General features: G+C 33.1%; 1 protein-coding gene across 1 annotated transcript in view; it reads right to left on the bottom strand.

The window, feature by feature from the left end:
• The window catches only part of GTF2I (general transcription factor IIi), a 94,136-nt gene that overhangs the window by 35,793 nt on the left and 39,600 nt on the right, over positions 1-18,743 (bottom strand). The window contains exons 9-13 of the mRNA XM_063088838.1: positions 15,567-15,644; positions 11,448-11,507; positions 9,400-9,456; positions 7,478-7,540; positions 321-431 (exon numbers count right to left, since the gene is read on the bottom strand). Coding sequence (XP_062944908.1) covers positions 321-431; positions 7,478-7,540; positions 9,400-9,456; positions 11,448-11,507; positions 15,567-15,644 — 369 coding nt within the window. The remainder of the gene's footprint in view (positions 1-320; positions 432-7,477; positions 7,541-9,399; positions 9,457-11,447; positions 11,508-15,566; positions 15,645-18,743) is intronic.

Below are 18,743 nucleotides of genomic sequence, written 5' to 3'. Positions count from 1 at the left end.
GGTGTAAAATATTTCTTAAATAAAAAAGGTTTTAAAGCTAAGACAAATACTTGAATACTAAGTTAATTAACACTATTAACTCATCAACAATAATTGTAATAAACATCAGAAGATACACTGTCTTACGCTTGGTAAGCCAAAACTATGTTTAAACAATGTCTGTAACATTACTTCAAAAAGCACTTGGCTTTCCACAGATTAGATTATACTGCAGTAATAAATTTTAAGGCATTTCCCCCTGTAAGGAACGTTATAATTTTTATCAGCAAGAGTTTAGAAGAAAATAAAGGAAAAGGCCACGTACTTAATTGAGAACTTACCAAAGTTGAACTCCCTCACTTTTCGTTTTCCAGCATTGGCAGGTTCCGTAACTGGTGGCTGCGGTGGCTCACTGCTCTTTGGTCTCTTGGTAGGCGGAGAATAATCATCATCTTAAAAAAACAAACAAACTGTCATTACTGGAGGAACTGTCTAAATGAGTTACCACTACCACCTGTTAAATTCCCAAAATCCAAAAGGCGTGCAGGACTTTAAAGTTGTTTTGAATATCAAAAATTCTGTATTGTCATCTTCGGCATATTTTTTTCAAGTTAACATATGCAATTTTCCTACTCTTTTGGGATGCGCTCAAGTAAATATTGCTTGTTTTCCTTTGTCTTGATTCATTTTCTTTGTAGTTTGCTTCATTTAAATTGTTATCATAGGGCTGGATGGTTAGATCAGTTGGTTAGTGCATGGTGTTGTAACAGCAAGGTCAAGGGTTTGGATCCCCATGCTGGCCAACCGCCAAGAAAAAAAAAAATTATAAATTTCCCCTTCTCCTCAAATAACTTTCAAATAGAAAGTCTGCAGCCTAGAATTATGTTCTGTTTTAAGTCATTCGAGAAAAGGTTTTAATGGAGACAGCCACCTGAAATTATACAAATATATAAGGGGGATAAAATAAAGCTTAGATGGAAAAATATTTAAGCTTATACAAAATTCAAGCATACATAAACAAGGGAGGTTGGATAACTGTATGTCACATACTTTTAACAAATTCAAAGTTTGTAGGATTAAAGAAATAGGGCTATGCTGTTTATGAAACAGATAATGTTGCTTCAGTCAACAGAGAACCTACGTGTAAATGAGCAATCAGATAATCAAGCACACGATATAGACTACTCAAGACATGTGTAGTAAGAGTTCCATGCTCATTCTTTATGGATATATCTGCAACTCAACTCTGCTACAATCCTTCAATATATCTAATGTTAGAATTAAGGACATTTAGATCAAATAAGAAAAGTTACCACTGTCAACTTCTTCTAGTCCCTAAAAATGTCAGGCAACGCACTACTAAGATCTCTGCTCAAACATCATCTGTAAATTATTGAAATACCATTTTAAGAATTGTTTTAAAAGATATGGTATAAAGAAGAAAATAATTACTGTGTTAAAGACAGTAGCAATGATAAAAAGATCACTCAAATACAGTAAGACATTCTTTTAGATCGGTGTAATTGTTATATTCTCATTTTATAGCTAACAAAAACAGTACAGCTGAGATTAAGACTTTGGGTATAACTCTTCCAGTAATCTACCAGGTTGCCTCCCAAAAGATAAGAAAGGCAAATTTGGCTGAACAGACAATGTGTTGCCTGGGGCAGCGCTGGGTAAATTTTATGTACTTTTCTCTTATTGAAGGGAAACCTTAAGTGAAGCTGGAAATAGTGATGATTCACTCCCATCACGCCCTGTCAGAGAACACCATCAGGTACTACCGCCCTGGCTTGCTGCCTTGGGGTTCTTCCTGTAATACTAACAGCAACCCGAAATTATTTGCTGTTATAATCAACTGAGGAAAATGGTACTAAGGTCACCAATATCAGATAAATTCACATAGGACCTATTAATGTGCTTGGAATGACAAAACTGCTTTCTGGGTGGTACTATTTCAGGAAAAAATCATCGTATTAACGACTAATAGCAGTATTAAAAATTTTGATGTATTGAATGCCACTGGAGAAATTCATGTTCAAATTCAGAAAGAAATATCTGATAGAAAATTTTAAAATGGCAAACTCTCAGTAAAATAAAACAAAAATTTCATCTGGGTTTATAATTACTCAATTACTATAAGGATTAAAAATGATCAAAAGACCCTATTAATAGATTAAGGTTCCAACCTAAGAAGAAACATTCTGGAAAACACATGAGGTATCATTTCTAAATTTGGCTTTCAATTATGAAAACATACATTAAAAAAACCCTATTTTCAACTTCCAAACAGCTTTTAGGAACCCTAGAAGTATTTCAATGCTGTTTTCCAAAGGGTAACACAAAATATAATAATTTCATCTATAAATATTGCCACAGCTTTATAAATGGTTAATATTCATATCTCTTTACAAACATTAAGCAATGACTTCTAAAAGTGTTTTCCCTATAGGTTAATGTAGTCTAAATATACCTACAGATCATCATTTAAACTGACAATTAATTACATAAAATGAAAAAAAAAAAAATACAAGTATAGCTGTAGAATGTGATGAAGAACAGGCAAAGGTCCACTGTATTAACCCAATTTTAATCTAAAGTCTTTGAAATTGAGGCCAAGGGGGAGAGGCAAAACAGTTTTCTGTAGTGTCAAGATCTCACTTCTTCAGTCAAACTTATATTAGAACACAAAGGAATTATCAGATATAATCTGACAAAAAAACCAAAAAAAAGAAAAGAAAAGAAAGAAAGGGTCAAATCTGGGGAAGTGTTTTTTAATACAACAATTTAACGAAGATAGTAAAATATTAAAAATACAGGTGATATCACATTTTCTATCCTGTGATAATGAAATTCAATCTATTGAATATGAACAAATACAGAGATGAATTTAATTATTTGTAATAAAATACCATACCACATATTCTATTTTTAAAATAAATCATTTTGTAAATTTGTTTATTAACTAATCTTTGAGTATTTTAAGTCACATGGAACATGGAATTAAATTATCAAAACAGCTATGAACTTAACCACACCCTCAAATTTTTCTCCAGTAACTCTATGCTGCAAACAACTGTCATTGGTTTTGAGCAAGTAAGGAAAAATGTCTTGACCTAGAATCTCTTCCATGAAGGATCAAAATTACTTATTTTTCTGAATAGCATAAAACATCAAATAAAGCTCCATGGGTTACCCTAACAATTCGGCCCAGCATCGAGCATTGCTACTTCAATTACCATGGTGCTTCAACATTATAAACAACCATTTTTGTGGAACAAGACATACAATTCAGTACGCTTCCTATTCAAGCCCAAACTCACAATGTTTACATAATCAAAATCTTTTAAAAGCTTTTAAAATAAAATTTAAAATATTTTTAATGCAAAAACTGATATTTGGGAATTTGCAATAGTTATGGTACCAGTACTAAAAAAAGCACCTCCCTCCTTTGAAAAAACTCGGCAACACTGTCCCTAACTCAAAATTTGTATTTAGAGAAAACCCTGTTTTCCTTTCTGTAACATAATTACAAGTATTTATATGTAAATATATATATTATATACCTATAGATAATACAAACTCCAGAGCTAAAATGGTTTATTATTGCATTCTTCCCAGTGAATGCATTAATAGAATATGTAACAATATTTTCTGGTACTCTTAGTTTCAACATAATCAAATTGGTAATGCTTTATCATACAATAGGACACTTATTCAAAGTTAAAAAAAAAAAACTCAAAATCAGGTACTGTATCTCTTTTGAAATTAGAGCCATTAGTTACCCTACACATTTTAAATAGATAGATATTTTTTTTTTTAACCCATGGACCCAACTCAACTCCTCTGAAACTTACTTTTACATAAACAATTGGGTATTCACTAAGTAACAGCTTAGCAGCTATAAAATTAAAAACACAAAGTTTTCAAATTACATAGATTCTACAAACTCTACAGTAACAACTGAAGTTTATCTGCCATGTTTGTTAATGTGAACCAATTTTATGGAAATAGTATATGAGAAAGAAATAAAAAATTTCAAAGACAGTTGACTTACGAAGACACAAAATTAATCAGAAAATGAATTTACTTAAAATCAATTTAATGAAAAAATTAGGTTAAGTGATGAACAGAGGGTTAGCTCACAGCAGAATGAACATATATGAAAAGACTCAGGTTTAGGAAACATGCCCTAAAAGAAAACTGCACAATAAAAAAATCTCTTTTAAGCCAAAAAATTTCCCTTTATTAGCATTCCCATACTAGCTAGATCTCTAACAATTCTGAGATAAGATTTTCTCTGCACATATCAATGATAACATACCTGACCAGCAGTCCGATTTAACCCAAAAACGTAGTCATAATGTTTGTGAAACCGAGGCACGCACAGTCATATTATTCCAAAGCATGTTTCCCACACCTGAATCACATAAATTTTAAATGTGTGCCACTGACTACATACAAATGGATCAATACAAATGGAAGAACACACCTCAGAGCACACCACCAGCAATGGTTAAGTAACATTATCTCGTACAGATTAACACATCTGCTTCAATGCCAAATTAGCCTCTTCAAAGCTCCACATAATTTCAAATGAAGATACCAAGATTAAACTAAAACACTGTGGAAAATCTGACAGACTTACTTGATGACAAAGTTCTTTTTTTTCTTTTCTATAAAGCACTTGGAAAATGTAGAAAGATATAACAGGAGAAAATAACGTTATCCCCATGCAAGCAGGAACATCTTGATTTATTTTTGTCCACCTTTCTTCCAAGCAGAAGTATTTTCCTGAACAAAACTAAGATAACACTTTTCATTCTAAACTTGTCTTGTTCATAATAGGCAGGGATTCTTTTCCCCCCACTAGACATATTACATTAGGGATCTTTTTCTTTGTATCATTTAAGTGTTTCAATGCCTGTATATTTTTCTATTATGAAGATACACCCAAATTTAATTTTTTAACTGTGAATATTTAAATGGCTTCTACCATTCTGCAGTGATCTATTCAGAAAGAATACACAATATACATATCAAGCAGATGTGTAAATTAAGTCCTGATTTGACCTTCCTTGTTAATAACAAGACAATTTTTACCTTTCCTAATGTATGGCTAAATATGGTTTGTATAAGAAATATATATATATCTATATATATGTGCCATGGAAAATGTCACCCCTGTCCTTCTGTATATGTGGAAGATTGGTTCCAGGACCTCCCGTGGACACCAAAATCCATGGTTGCTCAAGTCCCTCATATAAAAAGGCATGGTACTCCAAATTATCTCTAGAGTACTTATAATACCTAATATAACGTAGATGCTATGAAAATAGCTGTTATACCATATTGTTTAAGGAATAATGACAAGAAAATTACAAGTCTGCACATGTTAAAAAAGATGCAATTCCATTCCCTCCCCCTTATTTTAGATCCATGGTGGGTGAACCCGTGAATGGGCAGCCCTCAGTGGCAGAGGCCACTGTGATTACTTTACTCAGACCTGGCACTCACTGTTCTTCTGAACATAAAGCAGCAGCCTATACAGCAAAACTCTACTATTTGATCACAACTTTGTATGTTAAATGAGGCTTTATGTCTTAGTTTAAGAGAAATGAGATTTACCACTCCCTCTAAAAAAGAGTTAAAGTTGAAAAAACTGACAGATGTTTCAGGTTTATGAGCCTGACATCTCCTTAAAGATCTAAACGCAAGTATTTATTTTCTAAACAATTTTAATACAGCCTCTATCTGCTTTAAGATGTGATAAATCAACTTGGTTATTAGCCCTATCTAAAAGTTTTATTTATTTAAATATATATATATTTGTCTTTTACGTGACCGGTAAGGGGATCGCACCGCGCTCAGCCAGCGAGCACACCGGCCATTCCTATATAGGATCCGAACCCGCAGCGGGAGCGTCGCCGCTCTCCCAGCGCCGCACTCTCCTGAGTGCGCCACGGGTCGGCCCTATTTTTATAATTTTAATAATCACCTGTTTTTCTTTTCTCCACAGAAAGGACAAAATTACGAGTGTTTATAATATTAATATGCTCTTAAATTTTTCTCATCTGATAGTTAATGAGGTATCTAAAAAGCAATTAAATTTCAATTACTTAATGCTAGACTTACAATTCAAAATTGTTTTTAGGTTAGTATAATTCTATTAGTTATAATTATACTAAATTACACTTATATTAATAAGAAAAATCTGTATATTAGGTTAATTGAGATTTCTTATATTTGGTGAAGGCTACCAATCAACTTAGAAGCAATGAAGACAAACACGTTGAGTAGGTTGAAATAGCCAAACACCGTAAATAACCAAGTGACACCAGTAGGGAATAGGTTATTAAACATGAGAGAGAATGAGAGAGAGAGACCAAAACGAAGGTTATGCAGCAGTTAGAAAAAAATTAATGAAGAACACCAAGATGTATGGTTATGGGGAGAAAAAAATCTATTGGACATTAGAAAAAAATTAATGAAGAACACCAAGATGTATGGTTATGGGGAGAAAAAAATCTATTGGACATGATGTTTTTTAAAAAATTTGCATTATAATACATGCTGAAAGCATCTGTGTATTTTTGCAAAAATAGATATATACACGTGTGTGTATATACACAAAATTATTTCTAGAAGTATACACAAACTGACATCTACCCCTGAGTACAGGGACATGGGAGCAGAGCAAGGACGAGGATAACTTCACACAGTGCAATTTACTGTACTGTTTCAATATTTACCATAGGAAACTCTTACTTTGAGGGGGAAAAACTTACAGAGGAGTATTGTGAGACATTAATTTAAAAGGAAAAAGCCCAATAAACATTTAATAATTATGAAATATGAAAAGTGACAATAATTTTATTAGATAAACTTTCAAATAATCAGGAACAAACTGGCTCATCTATGTTCACACTTATCTTTGAAGAAAAAACTAGGTTTGAAGCAACTTTAGCTAGAGAGATTATTTCAGAATATATTTGTAGCTATTGCTTCAAAACAGTTTTAAAAAACAAATTACACGTTAGACTCTAAGTAGTGTTTTAAGGGGGGTAACTTGCTTTAAAACTTGTTTACTAAATTATGAACACGTTCTCCTCCACTTGATGAGAAATCAAGCGTTCCAGCTCCTTAAGTCTCTTCTATCACAACCCAATAGGTTAAAGAGAATATGATTTTATGTGTATCAAGTCTGGTCATAATTTTCTTTTTTTCTTTTCAATTCCCACTGATAGGAAGCTTAGCTTGGTCCACCTGTGGGTCAATGCTAATTTTCACAGCTTAATTTTCTTGTCTCAAACTCCCAAAGCACTAGGGTGCACTGCTGGGAAGTGGGCTGCTTTGGTCACACAAACACATATATATTTCAATTCTTTTCACAAGTTTCCTTTAAGAATGAATGAAATGCATACTTAGCAATGTGAATGTGACAATACTTTTATGACCAGAAGTAAACTTTTGGAATCAAGGCTTTTAAATAACTAACCTTCAATAGTCACCTCAACTTCAGGGTCCTCACTTGTTTCTGAAGGGACATGTTGAGTAGAATCTTGAAAAAAATAAAATTCTAAAATGACATTCATCATTAAGCATTTTCCATATGTTCCAACATTATACTGATGATACTCCAAAAGCAGCCTAATATAAAATGTGACTGGCATTTTAATTCATTTAATATTTAATAAATTAAAATATCTGACCCTTTAAACTATAAATAGGGATAAAAGAAAACAAGTAGAAAAACTCTGGAAAAGTATCAGATAGTTACCTGCATTAATGGACCATATTCTTGGAGGAATAAGATAAAGTCACAATTATTTTCCTACTGTAACTAGAAAATGCTAGGATAAAAACAAACGCTTTCTTCTTTGGTTAATTTTTCTCCTCTCCTTTCACAAAAAAACACATCAATTTTTGGCAATGGAAACCTTCATTGCAAGAGAATGACTATAACAAATGCATACAGGACTATATCCTGTAACTTTGCATGCAACATATTTTTTAAAATCAAGTATTTCGTTAATATTTTTGTTACCACAAAAAGCAAATGTACACCAGAATGTTAGTGCTAGAAGCTTAGCTAGAGAGTATTTTCATTAGCTCTCTTTCATTTTGCAAAGGTTGAGAGATTAATTGATTTGCCAAAGATTATGTTCACTTGTTAGTAAAGGAATAAAGATCAAAACCCAGGTTCAATTCAAATCTGTTAACACTGCAATACGACAATAAAAATTTCCTTAGAAACAGTCTATTGAAGCCTAATATCTAATGACAGAATCGTAAACTATGAAGTAATCTGTATTATCTGATGAACATTTGTACCATATGTGTCTTGTACATAGGTCTTCTGCTGTTATGCATACCACCTATTCCAAACGAAGATTTTGTCACAGAGGAAATACTTAATTACTTGCACATGCTAAAATATAAAAAATTCACCCACACAATCTTCTATAAAAAGATCTGACAAAGAAATGAGCCTATCAGTATTTCTGAGAGAAATGTATTCCTACTATAAAACCCTACTTCTATAACTGAATTTGGAAACAACAGCCTACATTCCAGGGACATTAAGATCTCCCTTCACTCAAAAAAGGTAAAAGATCAAATTAATAATTTTTGAAATAAAATAGAATAAGCAAATACAAGGAATATAAACAGCTACAGACTAGAACCCCTTTTTATTCTAGAAAAATAAGGCACAATATGACCGGTTTATAAGAGAAATAATTATTGTAAAACAAGATTCAGTTACCTCACTAGTCATTTTCCTTGGGAAAAATCTACAAAAATTCTTGTGGAATTATTTAAACCACTCAGAAGTAAGGAAGCCATCCTGAATGATTAACAGTTCTTAACTCAAGATTCTAATAACTAAAAAGAGCTGTACCACAGTTAAATATTCAATCCTAAAATCAAAGTCGTATATGTCAGTTATGAAATCAAACTGACAAAGCAGTTCACAGGGTAGCTGTGGGTATAAATCTCTCCTCTATAAATTTTATCTAGAATATATTACCCTACTAAGAGATTGTGAGCATTAAACAGTATGTTTAAAATTGAACTATGAATGTAGTAATAATTGTAATTCTAAAATATTAAAGCTATTCTTCCTAAAAAGATTTTTAGTGTGACACTGAAAAACCAGAAACACACACGCAGTATTTTCACATGATGAAGAGATTTACTTACCCCTTTGTTCTCACCCCCACATGCTTTATTAACCAGCACAGTAAGAAGCATATTACATCTTAGAACTTAAAAAAAAAAACCTGTTGGCTAGTCAGGCATACCAAAACAATCACATTTTTTATTTCCATATGAGGCGTTTTAAGGGTGATATAATCTATACAACAGAACAAACATAAAACAAATACAGTAAAATAGAAAACCCCTATTTTTCCTAACCTTCTGCTGGTACTTCCATTTCTGTTCCTTCATTGCCCTCTGAAGAATGATGGCTTCCTAGAAAAAAAAGAAACAACATAAAATAGACCAATAAAAGCTTATGTTGAAAGAAGAAACAAACTAGATAACAACACACACAATTTAAGACATAATAAAAACACGAAATGATTCTTTAACTCTGTAGTAATTAACTCAGACAATGTTTTCTAATTCAGTAAAATATACTAACACTTCTATTTGGAAGCTAAAACAAGTATTTAAAAATACACATATACAGAGTAAACCTAACTAGGTTTGGGGAGTTAATATTAGTTACTGTAACTACATAATATAATTACTGATAGATGTTGGAATCTGAGAAAGAACAATTATCTTTCGAAGTACCATGCCCATCTGCCAATGACTCACTTACAAATAAGCAAATCACAGTAAATTTTTGCTTTGCTAATAGACTTAAGTGTAGATAAACAAGTACAGGGTTTGCTGTGGAATTTTCCTACTTTCCATTTTCACTATAATGGATTGCTACAGATACTCAATCCCCATAATTTAATCAAAGTTGTACTTAAAGGAAACTCAGAAGTTAAAATTTAAGATACTACCTTTAGTCTCAAAAGCATTTTAATTCTGGTAATATAATCTGCCTGCTTCTAAAAACTGGAACATAAAGCAACGCATCAGGTTAGGCAGTCACAAGGTAAACAGGCTCATTCTACTAGAGTAGAAGTTTTATTCACAAACAGGAAAGAAATAACCTAAGACAAGACATCAGAGAGCCATTTAGATGAAATGCCCAAGCTGCTTCCACATACGCATCCTCTGTCTTAAACACCTGCGCCACTAATATGGAAAAGGGTGGAAAACACTGCCTCTGAGAATGAACAAAAACACATTACCTATCATATCAGTAAGAATAACTCACTTAGGGCAGGTGAAGAGATTCTAATCTATTTTGACACATCTATTAACTAAACTAAACTCAGAAGCTGACTAAAGGTAAGACATATGTTATAAATATGAACATTTTATTTTGATTTTTAAAGAGTATTAATTACAGTCTCAAAAACTGTCACTGAATTAAAAGTGCCATACTAACGTCAAATATCTTTGGTTTTCAATGTCTAGCTTTATCATGCCATAATTATCTTGGAATTCTCTTCTATTTACATTGTATTATGAAAACTCACCTCAACTTAAAACTCTAGGTAAATCTATAAATCTATACCTGTGAATCATTCTTTAACTAACTTTCTAAATATGCTTTCTCAATACACACTCCTTCCCTTTCTATTTTTAACCTCAATATTTGAATTTATGAGTATTAAGTTCTTCGACTGTAAAATCAAAGAAAACAGAAATGTGAGGTCAAAGGAATGATAGATAATGGAAAAAAGGCCAGCAGTTAAAAAGGAAAGGTTGGGTAAAGAATAAGAATAGTAAGGTGATTGTTCATATAAACAATGATTCTATGTGTCCTTTTTATTCCTTTAAAATCTGAAACAATTACATTTATATTATAAAGTAATGCTAAAGAAAATAAATCTTATCCACTCAAAACCAGAACAGATAGAAGTAAAAGCCATAACTAATAGCCTATGATCATCAAGTTTGGGAATAGTATACAAAAATTCCAAAAATGGTAATCAACTGATAAACTTAGGGATTTACAAGTGATACATCACAATCCTTCTAAAAACTAAGTATCAACATGACCTTATCATTATTTACATTGCTAACTATTTAATAATAACCTTACTTCTGACTATTCTGATATAAGGTATAAATGTGTACTTTACCTTAAATATGAAAGTGTGTCATGTACCCATTTCGAGATTCATTACTAGATTCACAAAAGGGAAAATTGGTTTTGAAAAATTGTTGCTTGTGAAGTTCATTTATGTTAAAAAAATAAAAAGGCCAATACATTTCTTTTTCCTTTTCCATTTAGAAAAGTAATAATATAGTAATAAATATTAAAACAGTCTGTCCAATATAAAGAAATATTAAATATGAACAGTGGTGGGAAAATGGAAGTGAAAAGGTTATACCTTGCAAAGACTTCGAAAGGGGGAGCTTTTCATCAACATCATCAGTTTCAGAAGGGCCTGCTTTGGAATACAAAGATAATACTTCAAAAGTAATCCCAAAAACATATTTTGGGTCACTGAAGTGAACAAATTTGGATGAGATAACATGACATAATAATAGCCTTTTTAGAAATTAAAAAAAAGGCAAAGTGAAGAAAAAGTGACTGACAAAATGAATGGTGTCAATTTATGGTCTTGGTGAATGGGAAAAGAATACTCAGGTAAATTCACATATAAACAGTCAAAAAAATTTTTGAAAATGACTAGACATATGGATCGAATGGGAATGATGGTTTTTTTAAACAGTAAAATGTTCATAACACTAAACTGTAACTTTTACTTCATACCAATTATAAATGCAGGTTTATCTTACAGGTATATTTGTTTCTTCCTTGACAAATATTTGCCTAATCTTTCATCATACTGAAGAAAAATGCAGAACCAAATTGCTACACCTATCTGTGAATCTCTAAAAATGATCTAAACTATCAGTAAGCTTGAATTGCCAATGAAATAGAAACATGACAAACTAACAGGTATTAATTCAGATTCCCCCTTTCTTGCAGAACCGTAAGTACTTTTAATACTTTAACAAGGTTCTTTCCCATAATTAACATAAAAAGTACACTGGGTTGATTAAATCTTCCCAAAGCGCTATAGACATTTTGATAACATATTTACATGTACCGTCAAGCATTTTAATGATTTAAGTAATAAAATTAAAATGGAAAACAAAACACTGGGTTTTCAATGGTCACTTGTTAACATAAAACATGTTCTTGCACTAATATGGAACACAAACCAGTTTACTATCTGTCTCTGAATATGACTTGGAAAATATCCTAAGGTGTTTGAAAGGCTTACCCTTATAGCACAAGAAATTTCACAAAGATGTGCCTAGCTACACATTACAAGCACAGGACGCATCATAGAAAACAACTGTATTAAAAATCTAAAAATTGCTTGTATCTGAAATCTCAACTACCAGCAAGACTCTAATAGAGAATCCTGAATGCAAATGCCAGATCCACTGCTTCCTATTCATGTAACCCAGGGTAAAATACACAGAATTCTTGTCAAGGGAGACTTGCTATCCACAGATTTTAAAAATAAAACACTAGCTAAGGCTAGTAATTGACTTCTAAGTAATGCTTCAGCTACTTTTCACAAGTTTAGCCATGTGGCATTCTGAATATTTTTAATAAGGTCCTCCTTAAATCAACTACGAGCACATCTATTAGGATTCCTATTGTAAAGGTTTTCTATTTTACTTTTTTTTTTTTTTTTAAGATGACCGGTAAGGGGATCTTAACCCTTGACTTGGTGTTGTCAGCACCACGCACACCCAGTGAGCTAACCGGCCATCCCTATATGGGATCCAAACCCGTGGCCTTGGTGTTATCAGCACCACACTCTCCCAAGTGAGCCACGGGCTGGCTCAAAGGTTTTCTATTTTAAATAACCTTTTAATTACTGATTTCTAATTACATTAATTACACTATGGTCAGGGAAGTTATTAAGGCTACCTGTGAACAAGTGTATAGTCAATCTTTGTAAATGATTCAAGCTTTGTAAATAAACATTTGCTGGATACAGAGTTCCCTATATACAGCTTACATTTGCTAAGCTATAGCTTAAATTCATCTACAGATTCAGCACGACACCCATCAAAATCCCCACAGGCTTTTTGGGACAAAACAAGCTGATATTTAAAAATTTATGAGAAAAAAGTAAAGGTGCTAGACTAGATAAAATAATTCTGAAAAAGAAGAACAAAGTTGGAGAACACTCATAACCTGATTCCAAGAATTACTATAAACCTACAGTATTCAAGACAGTGTAACACTTGCAAAAGGACAGAGATACACATCAGTGAGACAGAATATACACCATAAATTGACAGAGATGCAAAGGTAAAAGAAGAGTCCTTTCAACAAATGGTGCTAGAAAAACTGAACTCAGTATCTTGTGCACTATACAAAAATTAGCTCAAAATTGATCACACACCTAAATGTAAAACTATAAAATTTTTATGAAACACAAAGTCTCTGTGATTTTGAATTAGGCAAACATTTTTCAGATATGACACTTAACACAATCCACAAAAGGGAAAAAAAATCAATAAATTGGACTTCGTCAAATTAAACTACTTTCAAATCACACCACAAAGGACTTTTATTCAGAATATATAAAGAATTGTCCAAAATCAACTATTATAAGAAAAACATTCACACTGCTAGAGTATACCCTTCATCCTGCTAGACACAAAACTGTCTAGCTCCCAACTTTCTCAATTGCACTTAAGATATTATCATTGCAGGCCACCTTTCCCCTCTACAGACATCTGATTTCCAACTCTTATTTACTCAGGCATCACCTTCAATCACTCACTCTCCCAATCTGAGAAGAGGGGAAAAAAGCTTCTATAACCATGGCTGATAACAACAGTGAAGCTAATGAAGACAATACCAAAGACAGAGACTTTTTATTTAAATAATTAAACATAATCTATTTTTAAAAGAATATTTTATTAAACAGTATTTATTAACTTTATGCACATATACTAGTAACATACCAACAACTGCAATAAAGGCTAAATATTTTCTAACATTTTAACTTTTTAATTAAAAATTCTCAGAACTATTTCAACTTTTTGCCATGTAATTCCTAATGTCACAAGCAGTAAACTATTCAAAACTGTCAGAAACTGAAATTCACTATGACATGGTCTAATAGATGTACACAGATATTCAAATAATTACTAACCAGAATAAATTTGTTCAAAACACTTAAAATGCTCCAGAACTGATCAGGCTTATCTTTTTGAAGAAAATAAAACTGATTAATTAGGCAAATGCAAATTAAAACCAACATGAGAAATCCTAACACACTCATTAAAGTGGCTAAAATTAATAAGACTGACCATATAAGTGCTGACAAGGCTGTGGAGCAACTAGAACTCTTGTACACTGCTGATGGAAACGTAAAATAGTACAAGCACAAGTAAATACCTACCATATTGCCAGCTATTCCATTTCTAGTTACCTACTCAAGAGAAATGAGTGCATATGTCCATACAAAAACTTGTACACAAATGTTCACAGTAGCTTATTTATAGCCCCAAACTAGGAATAACCTAAATGACTGTCACCATACAAATGGATGAACAAACTCTGGTACAGGCATACCTCAGAACAACACACAACAATAAAATGGAATCAACTACTGTACATGCAACACTATGCATGAATTTCAAAACAATTATATGGAATGGAAGAAGCACACTGCTCCCACAGTCCAGAAAAACAGTACATTCTTTATGATTTCATTTATATAAATTTCTAGAAAATGCAAACTAATCTAAAATGATAAAAACAGATCAGTGCTTGCCTGAGGGCAATGAATTACAAATCACAAAAATTACACAAGGAAACTTTTGGAGATAATGGATATTTCATTACCTTGGTTGCACTAAAGATGGTTCTATAGGTATGTACATGACAAAACTAACCAGATTTTACACTTTAATTGCTTAATGTACTACAAGTATGCACTGATAAAAAAATAAGCTGACTATAAAATATAGAAAACATTCTTCTAAGGTAGAACCCATCAGTGCATAAAAGTATACTGCATTGTGAGATTATAATCTTTAATTCCTTCTTAAGAATCAAGCAAAAAGATAATCGAACAAAATGATAAATAATAGCTTAAATTGGTCACTGTCTTACATTTTATAGCTTTTTAAGATAATGATAATGCTTGGGGAACAGTTATTTCTGTGACACAAATATAGCTATTAAAGTTCAGAAGCCATCTCATGCTTTGCAAATAACACTAGAAACTGGAATGAATTCTATAAGAACATCAGTGGCTGTTTCACATTTTCCCCACAGATTATTTGAATTTATTTTATTGCCCCATTTATTAAATACTTCATTCCAGTGATAAATTACAAGTATATATGCCAATCAAGGACTAATCAATAAAATAGTTATTTAAGAAACTCAGGTAAGTGATAAATTATAATTTTAACCACCAATAATTTTGGGAAAGAAAAACTGTATTAAATAGTATTACCTTGAATATTATATTGATAGTAATCAGGATCTTCTGATTCTTCCTTTACTGTCACAGCTGCCATTTCCAGGGAAATGCCTGTAAGAGCAAATTAAATTATATAATTACATGTCAGTGCTTTCGCTTATATTGTGTAGGGAAATCCCCTCTGCCCTCCCAATAATGCAGAGTAACGCATATGTATTTAAAAGACTTCAAAAAGACAAAAGTTTGCTAAGTAGCACGGGGGCAAAAATCACCTATAACCCCAACCAAACCAAAGTTCTAATCGCTATCAGCATTCTGGGATTATTTGCTAATTTGTTTTCCCTGACAAGTTCTTATCTTTGGAATTGAAGAAAATTAGTCACACTTCATTTTCACTTACCGTTAAAAATACTTCTACAAACCACTGAAAATCACTTTTTTTCTTTTTGGGGGGGTGGCTGGCCAGTATAGTGATCTGAACCTTTGGCCTTGGTGTTAACAAGGTTTGCTCTAACGAACTAACCAGACAGCCAAAAATTGTTTATAAACATCAATTTTAATGACTCAATACTCCAGAGTAGAGATTGCATAATTTTTTAACCATTTCCGTATGAAATATACTACCTTTTTTCTCCTAATTAAGCCCTTTTATGAACAAGTGTGCAAAGCACACCTTTTTGCATAAAGCTGTACCCACGATTAGGAAAATTTGAAGTGGACCTTTGTGGCCAGAAACAAGAGAGTGCATATTGTATAGTTCCACTTATATGAAGGTCAAAAATAGGCAAAAGAAATCCATGTTATTGAAAATCAAGTAAGTGGCTGACTTTGGGAGAGTAGTAATCAGAGAGAGGCAGAAGTGGGCCTTCATGGAGTGTTGTTAACGTTCTGTGTCTTGATGTGGGTGTTAGGATACAGAGGTGTCTATACTTTTTATTTATTGAGCTATATACTTACATTTTGCATACTTTATACTTCAATAAAAAGTTTTAACAAAGGAGAAAAAAAAGATCCATAGAGTCTTCAAAAACAACCCTTCCTGGGCAGCCTGACAGTGTTAAACAACAGGGGCTTTCTGAAACAATATGTCATTTTCATTACATGAGACTTCTGGTTTCCCATTCTATATGTAAGGAGCTTGAAAGTTACTGCTCTGCATTAGCAAGAAATAAAGAGCTGAACAGACTAAAGTACCAACAACTCTTCCTGGATCTGAAAAAGGGGCATGGACACAGGGCAAGGCGCTGCCTCCAAGACTGGAGAGACAGGTGAGCAGAGAGAGTCATGGCTTACAGCTAGGAGCAGAGCCTCAAGAGTGGAACCAGTTCTGGGTAGGAAAACCTGAACTGTAATTGATGAGTTACTGGAAGTGGGTATGAAGAATTCTGAGAGTTAAAAACTCCAGAGGGACCCAGTCGTAGGGAGCCTCCATACTTTTGTGAGCTTTACCTCTGGAGCTCTACCAGGCTCTCATCATAAATAATGGAGAAAAGTCCCCTCATGCTTCCAGAAGAGGGAGGAAGAAAGGAACCATTTTCAAACAGGCCTGAGCACTCTATTCTTGTTCACAAGGCCTATAGAAACTATTGACCAGAACATAACTGACCTGGGGAAAGGGAAGTACCCAAATCTAGCCAGCTCTTGCCTTCTACCTAGAAAAAGGGAAATACCCTAGGCCTTCCTGTCCCACGGGAGTGGAGCACTCTGAGAAACACTTCTGGAATTCATAATCTAGAAGCACGGGCTCACTAATTTCACCACATGATCGCAGGCCCTAACCTCTCTCTTCCCCCATATCCTTAGATCACTCTCAGAAAAGTTTAAAAAATGAATAATGAATGGGTATACATACACATTTCAGGATAAGATATTCAACCACTATCTAGTGAGTTGGTGCTACCTGACTTGAGAAGCTTTGTAAAGAACATTTTCAACTAAAAAGCTCAAAAAGAGAATTAGCTTGACGTACAAAAGGACATTTATCCCTGAAGCAACAAGCAAAGAAGGGAGTTACTCTATGGCCCACAACTACCAAGGGGAAATTGTTTTGTTGCTACACAATGGTGACAGAGAATATTACGTCTAGAACCCATGGGACTCTGTGGGTTGCCTCTTAGTACTTCCATGTCTGTCAGTAAAAGTTAACGGAAAATTAAAGCAAACAAAATAAGCAGATCTGCTTGGGATTCACGCACATCAGGAATGGAGGTTTGTGTCACCCCAACCAGGTAAAGAACCTTACCCAGCTAAGTTCCTAGCCGAAAACAAAGGAAACACAATATAAAAGGTAATGAACTAAAGAAGTTATAAGTTTTTGTGACAAGTTACAGAAATGTGGACTGCAGCAGCTCTGCATATTTTCTTCCTTGCTTGTTATGAGTACATGGTTGTGTAAATATTATGTATTTGTATATATTAACTATTCTCTCTTTCCCTGTGCATTATTATTTTGTTGGAGGTTTCCTTTATGTTTAGCCTATAAGATAAGAGAATATTCAAACAATTTAGAACTGAATTTGAGAAGTATTTAATATAGCTCACAACTACATAGCAAATCAAACTTCCAGAGATGGATATAATGACTGTTGGAGCACTGTCTCCTCATTTTGAGAGGGTAAAAATGTAAAAAATAAAATAAAAATCTCCTAAAAATTTGCAGGATAAATTAAGAAAATAAACATACAAAGTGTAAAGGAGAAAAAAGAAACCTACATGATAGTGATGTGCACATAAAGACGGTAAAAAGAATTCAATAAAATAATGTTTTTCTCAATTCAGCATGTTTATTTCTTTATGCAAACTAAATATTCAGGAGACGAATATATGAATAAAGGGGAAAAACAGTTTGCAAGTAATGATTTTGGTGCAATCAACTAAAAGCAAAACAGAAAATTGAGATTTCCCGTGGAATGAAAAAAAAGGAAAAAAGAAAAACCTTTCATAAAACAAAGAAATATTGCAAAAGACTCAAATACCTTTTCCCAAAAAGAACAACTCAACACTAACTTTCATGCAGCGCGTGCGCGCGCGCACACACACAGAGTTAATACAGCCCTTCCCCTTTCACCAACAATTCATTCCAAATGCCATTAGATGGGGCCAAGCAAGGTAGGCAGCTGCACAGGGAGCGTGGCAGAATGAGGAGAATATCTGAGGGGCAGAGGAAACTTAGCAGGGGGTTTGAGAGACAGGTAGACGAGGGGTAGGCAG

Source organism: Cynocephalus volans, chromosome 3 (genome assembly GCF_027409185.1).
Source record: "Cynocephalus volans isolate mCynVol1 chromosome 3, mCynVol1.pri, whole genome shotgun sequence".
NCBI lineage: Eukaryota > Metazoa > Chordata > Mammalia > Dermoptera > Cynocephalidae > Cynocephalus > Cynocephalus volans.
This window is presented reverse-complemented; position numbering and strand designations above follow the sequence as displayed.